The sequence below is a fragment of the Prionailurus viverrinus genome, chromosome B4, assembly GCF_022837055.1.
Source record: "Prionailurus viverrinus isolate Anna chromosome B4, UM_Priviv_1.0, whole genome shotgun sequence".
Classification (NCBI taxonomy): domain Eukaryota; kingdom Metazoa; phylum Chordata; class Mammalia; order Carnivora; family Felidae; genus Prionailurus; species Prionailurus viverrinus.
The window spans coordinates 3,894,682-3,912,500 of record NC_062567.1 but is presented as its reverse complement, the minus strand read 5'-3'; the positions used below and the strand labels follow the sequence as shown (position 1 = coordinate 3,912,500).

The following is a 17,819-nucleotide window of genomic DNA, read 5'->3' as shown; positions in this document are numbered from 1 at the left end:
TTTCTTCCCAACCTAATTCAGGTGACTCTGTTCCAGCTTCCTGGGAATCTGATCTAATATGTGGAATTGGTCTCAGGAATCATAATTCTCCTATTCAGCACCTGCATGTCATTCTGATGCACGTGGTCAAAGAACTAAACATTACTGAAAAGTGTCATTTTTACAGGCACCTGGATGGCTCAGTCGGGTAAGCGTCTGACTTCGGCTCAGGTCATGATCTCACGGTTCGTGAGTTCGAGCCCCATGTCAGGCTCTGTGCTGACAGCTCAGAGCCTGGAGCCTGCTTCGGATTCTGTGCTTCCCTCCCTCTCTGCTCCTCCCCTGCTCGGACTCTGTGTCTCTCCCCGCCTCTCTCTCTCTCAAAAATAAATAAGCATTAAAAAAATTAAAAATAAAAGAAGTGTAGTTTTTATATTGCTGAGTTTAAGTGCAGGTCAGCTAAGAAGCCAGAGATGAAATACATAAGCATTACATCACCCATCCTTATGTGATACGATAATCATAAATTTCTCTTTGTTTCTTTTTATAATTTTTTTAAGCTTCATTTACTTCTGTAATCTCTATGCCCAACGTGGGGCTCGAACTCACAACCCCGAGATCAAGAGTCGTGTGCTCTTCCGACTGAGCCAGCCAGGAGCCCCGTAAATTTCTCTTTGGGCAATAAACGTTTTTCAAAAGTGAATGCAAATGTGGGGCGCCTGGGTGGCGCAGTCGGTTAAGCGTCCGACTTCAGCCAGGTCACGATCTCGCGGTCCGTGAGTTCGAGCCCCGCGTCGGGCTCTGGGCTGATGGCTCGGAGCCTGGAGCCTGTTTCCGATTCTGTGTCTCCCTCTCTCTCTGCCCCTCCCCCGTTCATGCTCTGCCTCTCTCTGTCCCAAAAATAAATAAACGTTGAAAAAAAAAATTAAAAAAAAAAAGTGAATGCAAATGAGCTACCGATACTCCCAGCAACACGGATGGACCTCACAGATACCATGTTGGACGAAAGAAGCCAGAAATGGACGAATACAGATTGTGCCATAATATGAAATTTCGTCCCAGGAAACTAATTGATGGTGACAGTGATATCCACTGCAGGTGGGGTGGGTGTTCGGTGGGAAGGAGAACGGGGACCCTTCACTGAGGATAGAAGTGTTCTCTAATGATCCGGGTGGTGATTATGTGGGTGATACACACAAGAATTTATCAAACTGTAGTCTTAAAATTCATGCACCTCACACGCTTTATGTATGTTATACCTCAATACAAAAGACTAAAAGAGTGAACTCAGCTTTACCTAAAGTGCTCGGAAAGCAGTGAAAATCGGCAATGCAAATCCTGAATTAACTTGCTGCCTTTCTGGGTCCCACATCCCTTTTGTACGACACTCCAGACATTCAAGGCAAACGTCTCACTTCTGCGAACCCCTGTTACGCACACACTTTTCTTCTTACCGCTCAGCCAGAAGTTGGTTGATTGTCAGATAGGCCCACAATTTCTTGGTGAAATCGGGATCTGCGTGTTTGTCTTTTGATAGAAATTCCTCCAGGTCGTCCATTTCGGCCAGAGTTTCCAAGACTAATTCCGTGTTAGCCTGGATGATGGAAGATTCCGTTGAAAAACATCCGGGGGACAGGGCTATAGTTAATCAGCCCGCATTTTTCGTACCTCCTGTGCATGAATCAGGGCACGACGTAACCTCAAGGGGAAGGCAGAATAATTCGGAAGAATGCAAAAGCGGGAAGTATGTGCATACATCCAAGGTTTGGGATTGGCTTTGGGATGAAAAGGTAAGGACTTGCAGAACGGTTTGGGGACAATGGCATAGATATTCGCACGCCTTCCCTTGCGGTTATTATCGTTGCTTTTATTCCAGATTCTTGGAATGCAAAATACCAGCCTGTTAATATACAAGATGGACTGTATCGAGGGCACCGATTAGTATTTTTAGAAATAAGCAGATAAACAGAAGTACCGCGGTTGCCGTTATGATGCTTTGTAACTGCTCGGCTTTTTCAGGGTCAAATTTTCCTGCCACCACAATCTCTGAGCCTCCGAAATAGTTGTGGAAACTGTTCTGAGTGACATCCGATACTGACGTGTGGGGGTAGTTGAACTGGACGTTCCGGAGCAATGGGGTGGAGACCTGGTTGTAGAATTTCTACAATTCATGCAGAACAAAGAAATCGTTATTTTCCTATCACTTCACAGGTCTAAAGCACTTTTCTCTGCGATTCCCCGAAATACTTAGCTGGTGTCTCTTAATTTACTCTCACAGGATTTCTGTGGAAAGCCACAGGACGAGGAAAACTCACAATTATCAGATGAACTGATATGGAGAAAGAAAAAAATTGTTAAGACCATTACCCTTGACTTACGGCCCAGCATTTTTTCCCCCTTTTATAACCAGGATAAAAAGCTCATAAATACTTATAATAAGAAAAGTCAGCTGGGTTGAAATTGCCCCTTATGCCTTTCCTGTCCCCAACTTTCAATTAAAAAAAAAATTTTTCCCCGTTCATGCTCTGTCTCTCTGTCTCAAAAATAAATAAACATTAAAAAATAAAAAAATAAAAAAATAAAAAAATAAAAAAGAAACAATCTTAAAATTTAAAAAAAAAAAAAAAGGGGGCGCCTGGGTGGCGCAGTCAGTTAAGCGTCCGACTTCAGCCAGGTCACGATCTCGCGGTCTGGGAGTTCGAGCCCCGCGTCAGGCTCTGGGCTGATGGCTCGGAGCCTGGAGCCTGTTTCCGATTCTGTGTCTCCCTCTCTCTCTGCCCCTCCCCCGTTCATGCTCTGTCTCTCTCTGTCCCAAAAATAAATAAAAACGTTGAAAAAAAAATTTAAAAAAAAAAAATTTTTTTTTTTAACATCTATTTATTTTTGAGAGACAGAGTACAAGCAGGAAAGGGGCAGAGAGAGAGCGAGACACAGAATCGGACATGGGCCCCAGGCTCTGAGCTGACAGCCCAGAGCCTGATGTGGGGCTCGAACTCGTGAACCATGAGATCAGAACCTGAGCCAGACTCAGACGCTTAACAGACTGAGCCACCCAGGCGCCCCTCCTGTCCCCAACTTTAAATATGGTGCCTGCCATTGCCACATGGTACCTGGTACTGACAGAGGGTGGGGTAAAGACATCTTTTTTCTTGTCCATTTAGGCGAGGTAAACAAGTAACTCATCTCCTTTACATTTAAGGAAACCTCCAGGCTGTAGTTTGATCTGTGTTGCATCACAAAAAGTTGACACCGAGATGCCAATGTACTTTAAAGGGGAACAATGGCCATGAAGACAAGGACAGTTGTTTAGCAGGACTGGAGAGCCCAGAAGCATTGAAAATGCCTTGGGAGAACTGCTCAGGAAGTCGGGAAGCGTGTGCCCGGCCCCTTCCTGCCTCCCGCCTCGCTATCCGTGTAGATACACGCGCAGTGTGGGCCGCGTGAGGAAGCAATCGAACGCTTCCTGATTCTTGCGGCTGAACGAAGCTGAAGTAATGACAGTTTGGGCTTAAATTTGGCTGTTTTCTTTTAGACATCAGATCCTGCTAGTTGAATGACTTTGGGTGAAGGAGGACAAAAGAAAGAGAAAAAAATGTTACTTTGAGTTGGGCAGAGGTGTCCTGATTTCCATAGATCCTTTGAGCAATCCCACGGTTTTCATTGGACAGTCTCTTCAAAAAATCATAGTCAACATCAAATCCTATCCCCAAACTGAACAAGGAGATATTGTCTCGTATGTTCTGCTTCACGTTTTTCTGGATTTTTGACAATTTCAGTTCACCTAGAGTTGATGATGACAGAAAGGAAAGAATGAGGGGGCCACGTTATAATGATTTTGAAAGAAAATCATGGAGACAGAAAATTTCTGTCAAATTAAATATTTTTTTAAAGTTTATCCTTTTTTGAGAGACAGAAAGAGAGCATGAGTGGGGGAAGAGGGAGACACTGAATTCAAAGTAGGCTCCAGGCTCTGAGCTCTCAGCACAGAGCCCAACCCAGGGCTCGAACTTACAAACTGTGAGATCATGACCTGAGCTGAAGTCAGATGCTTAACCGACTGAGCCACTCGGGAGACCCAAGTTTTTGTCAAATTAAAAATGCACTTAACCTTTTGACCCAGCGACTCAGTTCTAGGAATTTTTCTTACGGCTGCACTCACACAAATGGAAACAAAGTGTGGGCAACCATAGAATAGCAACGTATTGAAAACAAAAACAAAGGTACACGAGTAAAGGAGATCCGTCAGATGATGATACAGTCAGATGATGATACCCTCAAACTGTGAGATACTAAGCAGTTTATTAGAAAGAGCAAGGCAAGGGGCGCCTGGGTGGCGCAGTCGGTTAAGCGTCCGACTTCAGCCAGGTCACGATCTCGCGGTCCGTGAGTTCGAGCCCCGCGTCGGGCTCTGGGCTGATGGCTCGGAGCCTGGAGCCTGTTTCCGATTCTGCGTCTCCCTCTCTCTCTGCCCCTCCCCCGTTCATGCTCTGTCTCTCTCTGTCCCAAAAATAAATAAACGTTGAAAAAAAAGAATTAAAAAAAAAAAAGAGTGAGGCAACTTTTTATGTGTTTATATTGAATGATCTCAAAGACACATTTGTAAAGGGGAAAAAACAATGTAAACATTGGCATACGTAGGATGTATTTGCAGATACGCATGCATGTATGTGTGTATATATATTGACATATACGTGTGTATATGTGTATATGTAGTCTACAGATATGCACGAAATATCTCTGGAAAGATATGCAAGAAACTGGTAACCAAAGGCTTTCTCCAGGGACAGGAACTGGATGGTTAAGGTACAGAAATGAGGAACAGACTTAATTTTTTACTGTTTCCTTTTCTTCCAGATGATTTTATTCTCAAATTGAATTTCTTTCCTTCTTTTTTTTTTGAAGATTTTAGTTTTTTTAAGCAATCTCTGCACCCAACGTGGGGCTTGAACTCACTACCCTGAGATCAAGAGTTGCATGCTCCACGGACCGAGCCGGCCAGGCGCCCCTCAGATTGAATTTTAAAAGTAATTTGATCTGAGAAGGAGGAAATACTGAACCTACAACAAATGCTACGTAATGACTCCCGTTCTCGTCTCAGTATTGGCAAAATGGTTGCTTTCCGTCTTTCTAGGACTCTGGCTGCCATTGTCCTGACTGGCCACTCAACTTCCTTCCATGGAGCTGTATCAGGCACAAGCCTTGTCTACACGGCAGGCTGCAACACAATCTAGCATGCACCCTTAGTTGTCTTTGTCAGCACAGGGACACAACTAAAGCAGATCAAGATAACAACAGCGCATGATAGAAGCCAGGAGATGATGGGCCATTTTGTGGAAAAGATGTCGATGTGCAGGATGTATCAGAAAGAAGCAATTTCCCCAGTTGCCATGAGTAACTGGCGGACTGTGGAGAACAAGAACATACGTTACTGCAGACTCCAGAGGTGCGTTGCAGACTCGGGGGACAGAGACTCATCACACACACCTTAAGTATGCGACAGCATGCTATGCCAATTCACATTCAAGTGTCCCCCACGTTGTGCAGGTGAAGCCTGAGGTTTAAGAGCATCACCAGAAAATATCTGGGACTGGGTTTCAGCAGGGTGAATGCTTCAGGGTCAAAAGAAGCCTCCTTTTAGAAAGCATGGCATTAGAATGGTTTAGAAACTCGGGCAAGTGCCATGAGATTTCCCATTTTAAGCCAATCACGTTCCCGAGAAACAAGAGCGAAATAGCTGTCACTAGGAAATTGACCAGCTACTTGCCTACTGTTGGGTCGCCATCAGAAACCAAAATGATCAGAGAGACGGATTCAGGGTCCAGCAATCCCAAATTATTGGCTTCATTCAAAATAAAGATGGCCCGCAGCAAGGCTTCATTGATATTTGTTCCTGTTAGAGTAACATTATGTGCAGTTACGTTAGGTACTCTTTCTTTGCACGAAAACAATCACATCCCGGGTTCAGGTTCGTCTGTCTTGCGACTACCCCTAGGTAATTTAGTCAGCACCCAAATCCTTCACTTACTTTCCAAGGGACACAAAGTTTCCCCGGGCTGGTCAAGATTCCCCAGTGGAGTAAAATATTCACTTTGTAGCAAACTATTCCCGTAAAGATGAATCAGTCCTTTCAAAGCACCCCTCCGTCACTTTGTTATGCACCAAATTGAAGGTACCTAAATCTCCCTTGCTGACATGCTGGGACACTGGTCTGTGGACAGTTGCCTTTGATGCTATGACCGTAACAAGGCTGCTGAGAAGGACTGGAATGGTTACAAAGTTGTGTGGGATGGGTATGCCCTGTACCTTCACACGCACTTAGTATTCATCCTGTAAGAATACGTGTAACATTTAAGGCAGGCCGTGGTGGGCGGGGCAAAGACCGCTGTGAGAGGAAAGGATGCGTCCCAAGTGAATGAAGTTTTGAACCCTATGAAAGTTTCTCAGTGGGCTCTAGGTTAAAGTCACTCGCCTCCACTAGGTTGGATTTTTTCAATGTACTTCTTGGCATCTGCAGTCTGTGATTTAGTAGCTGAGACCAAATCGTGTCTCCAGGTCCGAACATTGTGGTTGAAGTCAACTACCGAGAACTTATCTTCAGCTCTCAGGTCATCCAATATGGTCTTCATGGCTTCCACTGTCTGTTTCAGAAAGGAACGGAGAAGGGTCTCGTCACAGAAGCTTGAAGCCCAAGAAGTAAGGAGGAAGACCAAGAATTCATCCTAGTCATATTTCAAGTACCAACTCAAGCTGTAATCCTTCCAGAAAACCTCTTGAATCCACCCCAGTCAACACCGACTCGTCTCTCACTTATCCCCAGCATGTATTGTCTGCATTTGTGATGCTTAAACTTTTAGTGGTTTCTTTTGTTAGGCACAACCATTTTGACTAGGCTCCCTTTTTAGTTAAGAATCACAAAGTTCAGGTGCCCTCTTAGGAGTGCCTGGAAATCAAATGTATTTTCCAAGCCCAGCCACCCACCCTCCCTCTTCAGTTACCATTTCCAAATTTTCTCTTCCTATCCTCTTGCAAACCCACTCCATTCAGATTTTCACCTTTACCACTCCATTAATAGTGCCCCCATCAAGGGGCGCCTGGGTGGCTCCGTCAGTTGAGCGTCTGACTCTCGGTTTCCGCCCAGGTCCTGATCTCACGGTTCATGAGTTTGAGCCCTGCGTCGTGCTCTGAACTGAAAGCACGGAGCCTACTTACAGTTCTCTCTCTCTCCCTCTCTCTCTGCCCCTCCCTCGCTCGCCCTATTTCTCTCAAAATAAATAAATAAACAACAACAAAAAATTGCCCTCATCAAGATCACAGTGACTTTCAGGTTGCCAAATCCAATGGACTATTCATCCTTTTCATGAGATTCAGTCTACGAGCATCATTTGAACCAAATGATCACACCATCTTCCTTCCTCTGACTTCCTCATTATCTTCCAAAACCTCAGACTCTCTTGGTTTTCTCTTCCTCTCATTGGTTGCCTTTCCTTAATCTTCTTTGCCGGTTCCTCCTCCTCTCCCCAAATTCTAGCTATGGGAATATTCTAGGGTTCGCTCTCGGGTTTCTTCTCCATCTACACTTACTTCTCAGCCAGTCCCATTGCTGCAAATACCTTGCACATACTAGTAAGTCCTGGTTGTACATCTCGATCTTTCATGTTTTTCAAAATAAATTTTTTTAATGTTTATTCTATTTTTGAGAGAGAGAGAGAGGGGTGGGGAACAGACAGAAAGGGAGACACAGAATCCAAAGCAGGCTCCAGGCTCTGAGCTGTCAGCACAGAGACCAATGCGGGGCTTGAACTCACAAACTGTGAGATCATGACCTAAGCTGAAGTCAGATGCTTAACCAACTGAGCCACCCAGGCGCCCCAGTCAGTTTCTCATGTTTGAAACCCAGACCTGCATAGCCAATAGCATCATGGACACATCTGCTCGGATGCTTAACAGGCGTCTCAAACTTCACACGTCCAAAACTGAACCCCCAGCGTCCCCCCACGAAGTCTCGCTCTGCCTGTCTTCTCCCACTCACCAATGGCGACCTGCATCCTTCCTTCCGACTGCTCAGGCTAAGAGCTCGGAGCATCTTGGAGTCCTCTTTTCTTCTCACACCTCCCAGCTTTAGAAAATTCTGTGTATTCCACCTTCCAGATAGATTCCAGATTCCAGTGGCCTCTTACCACATCCACTAGTCCACGCCGCCATCATCTCTTGCCTGGGTTATAGCAATAGCTGCTTTTCTAGCGTCCCTGTTTCCACCCCCACCGCCACACCAGTCTGTTGTCAACATAGTGGACAGGGATATGCTGTAAACATGTCAGATGGGGCCTTTCCTTCATCTTAACCCCCAGTAGCTCTCCATTTCTCTCAAAGGTAGAGCCAAGGTTCTCAGGGTGACCTAATGGGCTTCAAGCGACCTGTCCTGCCCCTCCCTTCTTGAAGCTCGTCTCCCTTGCCCTCTCCCTGCTCCTCTCTGCCGGGCTGCTCTCTGTTCTTTGGACACTTGGCACACTTCTGACTCAGAGCTGTTGCCCTGGCTGGCCCCGCCACCTACAGCCGTCTGCCCCCAGAGAGCTGCGTGCCTCTCCCCACACCTTTGAAGGGTTTCCGCAAGCTCTTCTCAATGCAGGCAGCTGTTTCGGTGGCAACCCTATTTAAAATTTTAATCCCCTGCAAGTGGCAGTCTTGATTCCTAATATGCTTTTCTTTAATTTTTTTTTTAATGTTTATTTTTGAGAAAGAGAGAGAGAGAGAAGAGAGAGAGAGACAGAGTGTGAGCAGGCAAACCCCCGACATGGGGTTTGAATTCACAAACCGTGAGATCTTGACCTGAGCCAAAGTCGGAGGCTCAAAGGACTGAGCCACCCAGGCGCCCCTACACTCCTCTTTAAAATAACAAAAAGTGATGGGGCGCCTGGGTGGCTCAGTCGGTTAAGCGTCTGACTTCAGCTCAGGTCACGATCTCGCTGTCCGTGAGTTCGAGCCCCGCGTCGGGCTCTGGGCTGACTGCTCAGAGCCTGGAGCCTGTTTCCGATTCTGTGTCTCCCTCTCTCTCTGCCCCTCCCCCGTTCATGCTCTGTCTCTCTCTGTCTCAAAAATAAATAAACGTTAAAAAAAAATTAAAATTAAAAAAAATAAATAAATAAATAAAATAACAAAAAGTGGGGTGCCTGGGTGGTTCAGTCAGTTGAGCCTCCGACTTTGGCTCAGGTCAAGATCTCACGGTTCGTGGGTTCGAACCCCGTGTCGGGCTCTGCTCTGACAGCTCAGAGCCTGGAGCCTGCTTTGGATTTTGTGTCTCCCTGTCTCTCCTACTCTCCCCTGTTCATTCTCTGTCTCTCTCTGTCTCAAAAATAAATAAACATTAAAAAAAATTTTTTTTTTTTAATTTTTTTTTCACCGTTTTATTTATTTTTGGGACAGAGAGAGACAGAGCATGAACGGGGGAGGGGCAGAGAGAGAGGGAGACACAGAATCGGAAACAGGCTCCAGGCTCTGAGCCATCAGCCCAGAGCCCGATGCGGGGCTCGAACTCACGGACCGCGAGATCGTGACCTGGCTGAAGTCGGACGCTTAACCGACTGCGCCACCCAGGCGCCCCAACATTAAAAAAATTTTAAAAAAAAATAACAAAAAGAAGGGGCGCCTGGGTGGTTCAGTTGGTTAAGTGTCTGACTTCTCAGGTCATGATCTCACAGTCCGTGGGTTCGAACCCCGTGTCGGGCTCTGTGCTGACAGCTCAGACCCTGGAGCCTGCTTCGGATTCTGTGTCCCCCTCTCTTTCTGCCCCTCCCTGCTTGCTCTCTCTCTCTCTCTCTCTCTCTGTCTCAAAAATAAACATTAAACAAATTTCCTCTTTTGTTCTATAGAACCTCATCTATACCATTTAACGCTGGACTAGCTCATATTGAACTGCAGCCTGGGAGACATAAGGCAGGATGGCCCCCCTCAAGGAACTGCAGTGTGATTAGAAAAGATGTGCCTATAAGGACCCATGAATAATGGGCAGGTGCTGAAGTAAAACGTTATGCAGAAGAGCAAGACGGAAGCACAGGAGTGCTCAATGCGAGAAGGAACCGAGATGAAAATGTTCCCAACGGTGAGTTGTGAGATACATGTGTTGTTTACAAGCCACCGGCGTCTGTGGTGCTTTGTCACAGTGGCCCGAGGGGACCGAGACAAGGTCCGATGGGACAGGTGCATTGAATGGCTGCCGTGTTCGGAGGGGACCAAGGAAGGCGGGGAGCCCCATGTACCACTGCCAACAAGGGGATACTCACTTGTTTCATTTTTATGCCCCACATTGAGCCGCTAACATCAATGACAAAGAGGATGTTTTTGGGAATTGGGTCCAGGTTGTTAGGAGCGAAAAAGTGGACAAAATATCCATTGAATACCTAGAAAACAGAACACGGTGGTTAGGGTGTAGGAAGACGGGGCCCAGGGGCTAAGAGAGGAGAGGTGTGGAAGCAGGCTGGTCGTAAAGGAGAGAACAGAGGCTTGGTGTCTACCCAGGTCTCTCTCTTCTCCTTCCTTCTCTCCCTCACTCCTTTCCCATGCGCGCCCAAGCCTTCTGGGTACTTTAACTCCCAGGGCATTTCCCTCCACTCCCTCCACACACCCAGTCTTCATGGAGAGCCTGTGTTCCAGGCACCGTGCTAGCCAGCAGTAAAGCAGGCAGGCTCTGCCCTCACAGGGCCCACAGGCCAGCCGAGGATGCAGACAAGTAAAGAGGCAGTAACATAGAGTGCTACGTGCTAGGATGAGGAAAATAAAGGGCTCCGAGAATGCCCAGCGGATGTGATCTGACTCAGATGGGGGAGTCTTTCCCAAGCTGACATCCACACTGGCCTTGAGGATGAGTTTGGAGTTGGTCCGCCAGTGTGGGAGTTGGGCAGGGTTTGGGGGTACAGGTAGGAGTAGGGAGGAAGTTCTAGACAAGGGGGAGGAAAACATAACACCCTAGGGGTCTGCGAGCGGTCCAGGACCACGAGGGCTATAGCATTTAAGAATTCAAGGAATTGGGGTGGAGAATCAGCAGGACAGATCACGAAGGACCTTTACGAGCACTCTAGGGTGCTAGGTTCGGATTGTTCTAGAAGGTATCAGAAGGCCTTTCCAGCTACCTTCCTGATCATCGTCTTTGTCTTCTACTGCAGGCTCTGATGCCTGCCTCCCCAAGTTCTCTTTCCACTGCCCTTTGGTTGCTTCCACCAAGACAGTACAATGGCTAACTGTGGAGGGTGTCACTGTGGATGCTTCTCGACCTCCCTGTCCTGGAGAGCACAGGCTCCTGGATACCCTCTACGGGGCTCTTACCTGAGCACAAGGGAAATACAGACATACACCTAGGACATGGCAAAAGGGGAAAGGAAACTTTAGAAATATCACAAGGAACATTGGCCCTGGAACTCACCATTAGCCCAGATCTTTCTCTTGGTTGTTCCATCCACCCAGCCCCACAACCTCCCTGCTTTCTTTGACAGTTTAATTACAAAGGGCCTTCGAAGGTTATCCAAAACTCCCATTCTGTGGTTTTCTACTGCACTTCATAGAAGGCCTAGAAGAACCTTTCTGGGACAAGGACATGAAACCTAATGACCCTCTGTTTAGTTGTCTTCCTATGAAAAGATAATGCTTAGTAACACTTAGAGACACATGACTGTGGTCCGTTCTCTGCAACTCGACACTTGCCTTGAACGCTACGGGCCGCCCGGAAGCCAGGGCGTCTGTTCAACAAGGAACAGTTGTTTGGCCTCAGCATGGTGCTTCTCCGAGACTGTTTTTACCCACCTCAAGTTCACCGGCTTTCTCTTCTCTGTTCACGTCATACATCACCACCAGCTCTCCATCTACCGCGGTCTCAGAGCAATTGAAGCATTTTCTTTGCTGCGCCACAGTGGGCTTGAAGGAAACATGTGCCTGGAAAGAACGGTGATGTCAGAGCCCCGCCTCTGCGCCTGTCCCTCCCCAGAGGAGGGGCTGACAGCCGCACACAGGTAAAGAGGCACTGCCCAAGGCTTGATGGCCATCCTCTACCCAGGAACCACTGACTGTCCCATTTCCAATGCAAGGGACAGTGCCGGGCACGTGAGGGAGTATCTGCCAGCCTGTGGCGCTGTTGCCCAAGGTTTAGGACTTTTCTTTTCTTTTTTTTTTTTTTTTTTTTTAATATGAAATGTATTGTCACATTGGTTTCCGGTTCAGGACTTTTCAAGATAGCCAAAGAATGCCTCCCTTCCCCCACCAGAGAGATGGCTACCAGCTTCGAGAATGAGTTTGTGAAAGGTTCTTAGAGGAACTGGACTCCTCCACTGTTGGTTATTATTGGTCTTGAAGTAAAGAGAATTGAGCGGAGGATCTCTTGCTATGACTGAGACCATTTATGTGGAAGCTGTCTTTTGGTTACTGGTCAAGCAGATGACTTGAGGGAAATGGGGCCCCCAAAGGCAAAGTCAGTGGTCAAAATGCAATGAGACAGTTGGGAGTTGTGTTCTCCAGACCCCGGGGAAGACCCTAGATTTTGCTCAGGGGTGCCTGTTCCTTCACAGAGCTCAACACCTGAACTCTTTTCTGTTCCCCAGAGTGCAGGGAGGGAAGAGAACTCATGAGCTAGTAGCCACTTAGACCCTTTGCAATGGGCAATACTTATGATACCTTCTGCTGTCCTTTAGATAGCACTGGAACACCATCAAAATGACCATCAAATGTGTCAGGAACATGAAGAAATTTTATTCCCTGAGGTTCGATAATCCACACGTCTACCTGGAGAAGGGAAAGCAAATTATTCTAAGCCTCAAGGCTTTTTGAGCAAAAAGTACAATTACTACATCCTCTGCTGTAAGTCTTCCCAGAGACAACCCAGCCTGGTTCCATGATCACTTCCGCATGGTCCTTAACTTCTGTGGGATATGACTCATCTCATGTGATGGGCAACTCAGTTCTTCCTTTCTAGTACTTTATTCCTCTGGGCTTAATGCCCCGTTTCTATCCTATTCCAGTTTTGGGGGGCTGTTGTTGTTTCTAAGGGTCTTCATGCTGTTAAAGGCGGGGGGGGGGAAAGAAAGCCATTTCTAAAGGATTCTGCAGTTACTCTGTGGCTCTCTCCTGGGCTTTTTCATGTCTTTTCTATCTACCTGCTTTGGGCAGAGCTAAGTAGAAGGACATCCCTTTGGGTGATCGTTGGAAAAACCATCATCCTGGCTTCCTCTCTATAGACTCTACATGGTCCGCTAAGCACTTCACATGTATGAACTCATTTAACTCTTATCGATAATGTTATTATCTATTATCGTTTTATTTGTTATTGCTCATTCAGAGTGACCCAGTTCATAAGTGGCTGAGGCAGGCTTCAAACGCAGGGCCCAAGCCCCTAATACTTTGTACACCGCTTCCTATCCTCCAATAGCTCCTGCTCCGTCTTTCCGGTAGATATCGCCAAACTATCCATTAACCCCATGCCACAACAGCCTATTTGTTTTCCATGAGATGTCCCTTCTTTTGCACACGCCTGCTTTCATGTGAGGTCATCAGATAGAGTCATGTGCACATTGGTTTCCTTACTGCCTCTTCCTCATTTAGGACCCTCTGCAACAGTGATGAGCTATCTCCCCTTTGGAAGTACCTGCCTTTGGAATCATGTCAAAATTCCCTCTGATTTTTTCAAATCTGCTTTCATAAAGTCACGGACACTTGTCTAAGCAGAGCCAACATTTTCTTTCTTGGTAGTTACAAGATGGGAACTTAATTTGCCTCCAAAATTCCCATTAGCTCCAGATTCTCCATGTTGGTAAGGATTAAATCTACACAGAATAGAGTAAATCAGCCATCCCAGGACAGTCTGACCCAGTCATTGCTGGCAGTTGATTAAGCAGCTCTTGAAGGTCAGGGAGAAAAGTCAGAAATTGACAGAGAACTGGGGCTACTGCTTTCATTCTCCCATAAGATTCTACCTGTGAACAAGTGTAGAGTGAGTGACTTTTCGGTAAGGAACGCAGGAGTTGGAATAAAACATTTTCCCAAGATTTGATACATACAGCTGGGGGGTTGGGGTGGGGGTTAAAAAGAGATGTGTTCCCCACAGTTCCTGTATTTCCAGTCCTTCCGATGGTGATTAGAAACCTTTTCTGGAATAAGCACGGGGAGAAGGTCTAACTTTATGATTTCTCCTTCATTCATCTTTGGATGAAATCAAGTCTCTTTAGAAACTGAAATATTTCATAGACTATTTGGGCTGGAAAGTACCTTAAAAACCATCTAGTCCAACCTCTTATTTCCCAGATGAGAAACTGAAGGCCGGGAAGCAGATTTGGCAGAACTCGGCAAACTTGCCACCGGGTCTAACGCCCTTGCTAATATTCTAAGACTCCACCTGTTTGGTTTTAAAAACAAGGAATTCCTGACAGCATGGGAAGTTTAAGGATGAACAAACCTTTCAGAAATACAAGAAAGATTTATGTGCTACTCGGTATGTGTGTTAAGAATCATTATCTTCATGGACTCAAACTCAAATTCTTGCATTGGTAGCATAGAATGTAGTCTGGGATGCAGTCAGACATAATTCCAGATCTTAATGGTTTCTTAGGTCTGGTTCCTTAGGCAAGTTATTTATATAAATCTGCAAGTCAGGGCTAATGAGACCTACTTTATAATTTGTGGGGAGGAGGGGTGCCTGGGTAGCTCAGTGGGTTAAGTGTCCGGCTCTCGATTTCCGCCCAGGTCATGATCTCACAGTTTGTGAGTTCAAGCCCCACATCTGTGCGGAGCACAGGGCCTGCTTAGGATCCTGTTCCCCCCTCTCTCTCTGCCCCTCACCACCTCAAAATAAATAAACTTAAAAAAAAAAAAGTCCCTGTTCGTTATGAGTGGCAGGTGCTTCACACATATAATTTGTGGGGAGGAGTCAATGACATAGAATATGCCTTCTCCTACCATTAGCTCAGTTACTAATTAATATTATTAACCACCTCAGTACTTGCATCACTATAGGCAAGATGCTGATCGTATCTATTTACCATGGGATTCAAGCATTGAGCAAGAGAATGGGGGTGACAGGCCTACATTCTTCATCACTCCTAGAAAATAACCAGGGTCACATTGTTGAGTTGTGCAGAGCCGCCAGCCAGGACCATCAAGGATGCTGGGAGGTGGCCCATAACCCACTTGCCAAGTCACGTGTCCTGACACGAGGCGGCCTTTGCCGGGAGGAAGGGCATCTTATCCTAATTTTCACAAAGGCACGGTATGTGCCCGAAGGGACACTTAAAAGAACTGAGTGGCATCGAGGGCAGGCTGATGCCACACAGCGGTCACGAGAAGAAAGTGTGTTCTATTGGTCAGTTACGCAACTTTCCAAATCAGGATACAAATTTCGCCAGGATCAGATCATCCCCTGGAGTCTTCTCGGTCTGAGGGCCATTCACAGCCTATCTGTCAAATGCAGAGGCAGATTGGATTGGATGCTCTCCTGGGCTGCTGCTGGCTCTGCTCTGCCTCCTACACAAAATGTTCGCGTGATGTCACAAAGCTTCAAACTCCCTAAAGAGTTGTCTCGGTTCGGAGGGCAACAGGTGAAGTCAAGTCAGCAATGCTGAGCTCATATTGGTAAGGAAGCGGGGGGCGGGCAGAGGAAGAGAACTAGCTTCACTGAGTCCTTACTATTTGCCACCCGTTGCCATAAATTACACGGAAAGTATGTCATCGTACCCTTCCTACAGATGAAAAAACGGACGCTCAAGATAACGTGTCCCGTGTTAGCAGGCCAGCGCAATGACTGAATGGCACTCCCCCCACAATGACCCCCGAAGCCAGGTCTACACGTCTGGAAACTGTGAACGTTACCTCCTTTGGAAAGAGCATCTTCACAGATGAAGTTAAGGTAAGGACCTCGAGATGAGATCCTCCTGTACTACTCAGTGGACTCTAAATCCAAGGACAAGTTTTCTTATAAGAAGAAGGCAGAGGACAACGTGAGACACGTAGGGGAGCACGTGGTGTGGCCGCCAAGGCAGAGATCAGAGCGGTGTGGCTAGGAGGCCGCAAGTCAAGGAGTGCCAGTGGCTGCCGCACGCCGAGAGAAGCCAGGATTCTCCCCGCAAGCCGTTAGGAGGAAGGCCCTGCTAACACCTTGAGTTCAGACTTGTGTCCTGAAAATAAATTCCTGTTGTTTCAAGCCGCCCAGCTGTGGTCATTTGTTAGGGCCACCCCAGGAAATGAACACAAGTAATAGGGAGCTGAGCTGGCATTGAAATCCATAAGGAAGTGCCCTCCTTATGGGTGGACTCCAAACCCATAAGCTGATCCGTGCCCCTCACTGTCTTGCTGAGTCGAATGCATCCAGCACCCCCAAAGGGTGATGACCGGGAGAAAAGCACAGGCGGGGGGTAGGAGCCTTCAGGGGAGGGCGTCACCGCACGCCCTGCAAATCTTGGCTCACCTCCAAGTGTTTGGCCAGTCGTCCGGGCTGCAGATGGAGTCTGTGCTCATAGGATCCCAGCTTCCTCCACTTGACTTCCTGGTAATGAAGTTCGAACTGCACCTTCGCTCCGGGGAGGACGTTTACTTCGGTTTTGAAGTTTTCCATGTCAAGAGCCCTGCTCCTAAAAGTTTAACACCCCCGACGTAAGTCCCCACATGCACGAGGGAGAGCAAGACCCCCACGTCTATGCAGAGGGCATCTAGGCTTTTCTGGGCAATCAAGCCTGCTGCAGTGTTCATGAAAGTGAACAGGAGGTACAATAGACATCACTGAAACTTCCAGGTAACTTTAATTCCACCAACAGCTTAGTCTCCTCTCCTGCCTGATCGTTTTCTACCAGAGCTTCTTACAGATTTGAGTGCCCTCTGCTACTTATCGATCCCCATTCCACGCCAGGAACTTGACAGGCGTCATTTCTAACACAGCAGCTCTGCAGGACGGATATCAGTACCTTCATTTCCCAGATGATAACAGATGAAGCTAACAGATTATTAGCAACCTGCTCAGGACCACCCAATTGTGGGGCCAGGACTCAAACCCAAACTCAGATGGTTCCAGAGACCGCACATATTTCCTCTGAGGCATTTGAGCCTCATTCCAGAGGCTCTTTCCATTTGTGAAAGTTTGCAGAAAGAAGAAATCTATTATTGCATCAAGTGCGATATGCATTTCCAGCGTAAGCCCTGATGTAAACACATACACGTCAAGGTTACCGCGATCGTTGATTGAGGTGTTTAGTTTTAAAGAGGAAACAGCACGGTTAGCAAGTGAGGATGATGTGGGCGTTAGAAGCAACCGTGAGTGATTTTTAAAAATTAAATGGGATTGAGTGGGAGGAGCCACGGATGAGCCGAGCTGGCCCCGCCCTTACCTCACCAGCCCGGCGGTCTTGCCTTTTGCTCTTGCCTGAGAGTACAGCGCTCGACCCACTGTCTTCTCCTTAATTGAACTCGTGAATGTCGTGCCGTCTACGGTCCTAAAAAATGACAGGGGGCCACTGAGTTGTCCCGAGTAGCAGTCTTAGCAAAGCAAACTAAAGACAAACAACCCACCTTGGAGGATTTAGTGAATGGGGGCAATTCTCATGTTGCACCTAGACGTAGTAAGAAGAGAGGCATCTGCCTATTTCACGGTCAGGAGTCCCTTTATCTGGGAGTGTGATTTAAGAGGTAGGCGCCCATCCTGAGAGCTTCCCCGCTGGAGTTGCTGCGTGTGTTTAAAATCACTCCACATCTTCAAGTTTTACCCTTCAGATTAAGCTGTGTTCCCTTTGGGTATCCCTTTTGAATTAGAAATGTGCCCAGGGGAGGTGACTGAGAAATCACTGTTGTCTGGCTTATATTTGTTCAGAAAATTCTTCTTCTAA

The 17,819-nt window shown here is 46.9% G+C and overlaps 1 protein-coding gene across 1 annotated transcript in view; it reads right to left on the bottom strand.

Moving 5' to 3' along the window:
* ITIH2 (inter-alpha-trypsin inhibitor heavy chain 2) overlaps window positions 1-17,819 on the bottom strand; it is a 38,511-nt gene that overhangs the window by 13,082 nt on the left and 7,610 nt on the right. The window contains exons 5-14 of the mRNA XM_047866624.1: window positions 17,325-17,429; window positions 16,412-16,574; window positions 12,634-12,741; window positions 11,770-11,898; window positions 10,257-10,373; window positions 6,449-6,617; window positions 5,744-5,869; window positions 3,579-3,760; window positions 1,955-2,140; window positions 1,434-1,573 (exon numbers count right to left, since the gene is read on the bottom strand). Of these exons, the coding sequence (XP_047722580.1) occupies window positions 1,434-1,573; window positions 1,955-2,140; window positions 3,579-3,760; window positions 5,744-5,869; window positions 6,449-6,617; window positions 10,257-10,373; window positions 11,770-11,898; window positions 12,634-12,741; window positions 16,412-16,574; window positions 17,325-17,429 (1,425 nt within the window). The remainder of the gene's footprint in view (window positions 1-1,433; window positions 1,574-1,954; window positions 2,141-3,578; window positions 3,761-5,743; window positions 5,870-6,448; window positions 6,618-10,256; window positions 10,374-11,769; window positions 11,899-12,633; window positions 12,742-16,411; window positions 16,575-17,324; window positions 17,430-17,819) is intronic.